Source organism: Teleopsis dalmanni, chromosome 2, assembly GCF_002237135.1.
Source record: "Teleopsis dalmanni isolate 2A chromosome 2, ASM223713v2, whole genome shotgun sequence".
In the NCBI taxonomy this organism is placed as follows: Eukaryota; Metazoa; Arthropoda; class Insecta; order Diptera; family Diopsidae; genus Teleopsis; species Teleopsis dalmanni.
The window spans coordinates 220223907-220225799 of NC_051847.1; the positions used below are offsets into that span (position 1 = coordinate 220223907).

The 1893-nt window shown below is 32.2% G+C and overlaps 1 protein-coding gene across 2 annotated transcripts; it reads right to left on the reverse strand.

The window, feature by feature from the left end:
* Positions 1–268: 268 nt before the first annotated feature.
* Positions 269–1047, reverse strand: LOC119684104. 2 transcript variants are annotated; one of them, XM_038098053.1, is made up of 2 exons: positions 500–1047; positions 269–406 (listed from the first exon to the last, which is right to left on the reverse strand). In XM_038098053.1, exons 1-2 carry the CDS (start codon positions 999–1001, stop codon positions 345–347), a joined length of 564 nt encoding a protein of 187 aa, XP_037953981.1. In that variant the 5' UTR covers positions 1002–1047; the 3' UTR covers positions 269–344. The 2 variants fall into 2 exon arrangements, with proteins under 2 accessions (XP_037953981.1, XP_037953980.1); XM_038098052.1 differs by having other exon boundaries at positions 269–421.
* Between the last annotated feature and the right edge of the window lie 846 nt (positions 1048–1893).

Genomic DNA, 1893 nt, shown 5'->3' on the forward strand with positions numbered 1-1893 from the left:
TTCTACATCTTGGCCTTGGCCCCGGAACAGCAAAATGAGGAACTAAACAAGAAAACTACCTGACATGCAAGCAGAATATTTCAAATACCCTGAAATAGAGAAAAGTATGGTATCTTACAACTTGCAAACGATTGTACAATATTATAACCTAAATGCAATCTTAAGCAGACATTATCTGGCCTTTTCAATAGAACGTGGGAATTAATAGCTTTGATTTACGAAAAATTATTTTTATTTGAATTTTTAAAATATAAAATATATGCAATCATCAAATAAAACACTAAAATTGTATTAAAATATTAAAAAATAAACACGAATGAACGTTATTTGAAGTCTGTAAACATTCATTTGGGTTTAATATAAATTTGGAGCCTTGGATTTTCATGTGAGAGGACGGGTTCCTCAACTGCAAACATAAAAACTATGTTAAATATGAATATTATTAAAGTAGAGTAGTAAAGTTTCCCTACATATCTTTTTATATTACATACATACTTACCGCATTGTTGTTTTTGAAAATAAGACCAAAGAATGTCACAAATACCGCTATTTCGAATTCCAACCAAGCCAAGGCACAACAGAATAAGGTAACCCAAGTAGGATGGATGTTTTCCTTTGACAATTTTTATGCGCTTCCAAAAAAACAGATATGACCACTTGTACGTTATTTCATCGACCAAGAATAAATAACAGTATAAAGAAAAGCAATAGTTGCACACAATAAAAATTGCTATGGCTTGTATCCAGTAAATCAAAATTCTCCAATTAACATCCAAAGTTGACACACGATACAACTTGATCCATTTGCAGGTGAGATTGGTTAGCAGCATTAGGACACCACTAACAAATATACAGGATGTTAAGCATGGTGCAAAACCCGTACCAGCACTATTCAAAGGGTTAGATCTTAAGATATGCCATCCTACACCTGCCGCTGTTACCAAGAACTCCATGTTTCGCTCATAGCCGTCAAGAATATCTTTCAAAAGCTTGTAAAACATTTTTAGTTTTCTGTTTGGAAATGATTTGTGATCCGTTATCAAAAAGGTTTATAAAAAATATTTTCACTAAAAAAATTCAAATAATAATATTGACAAATGTTTTTAAAAAATCAAAAGCAACTTGATTACTTTTTGTCAAAAATTATAAATGAGATTTATTTCTTATTATTACACTATATGTATTAACATTAGAAATCTAAGCGGGCGAGAGCAACACCCCCTGCCTGTGTACGCCCATGTGTATGCATCATTGGTTAAATTCTTGGTCTTTCTACTACAACCAGTTTTTCTTTAGTCGTTTGTGATAGGCTTTTTTAGGTTTTGAGTTATTTATATATTACTATAATATTTACCTATAAATTTCAATGTATTAGGATTTCCTTTAAGGGAGCGGAAACTTATTTAACATTAATTAATCTTAATATAACTTATAAAAATATACTACAGTGTCATGGTACATCCGCACGAATGACGTGCTAAGAGTTCTTAAAATAGATCCGATCAAAAAATATATAAGGGACAGAGCTCTGAAGCTATATGTGAAAACTGACTGGCTGTCCTCCTTAGTACTATTTAATCTCAGAATAATAACTAACCACAGGGAGCGGTACGAAGATTTTAGATCAGTCATTGAATAATCATGAAGATTATGAGAAATACTCAAATTAGTTAGTGAGATGGGTGGGACTCTGCTATCAAAGAGTAAAAGTACCCAGATGCACTAACTCGGAAAAGGCTCAACATTGCATTGCATTACATTACTACAGTGCAATCTAACCAAGAAAGCTCAAACTGATTAGACTATGGAAGGTGAAAAGATTTAGTTTGCTCTTCGCGCTCTTATGACAAAAGAGTTAATTAAGTTTTTTTCACCTTTCAAATCAAGTGAAGA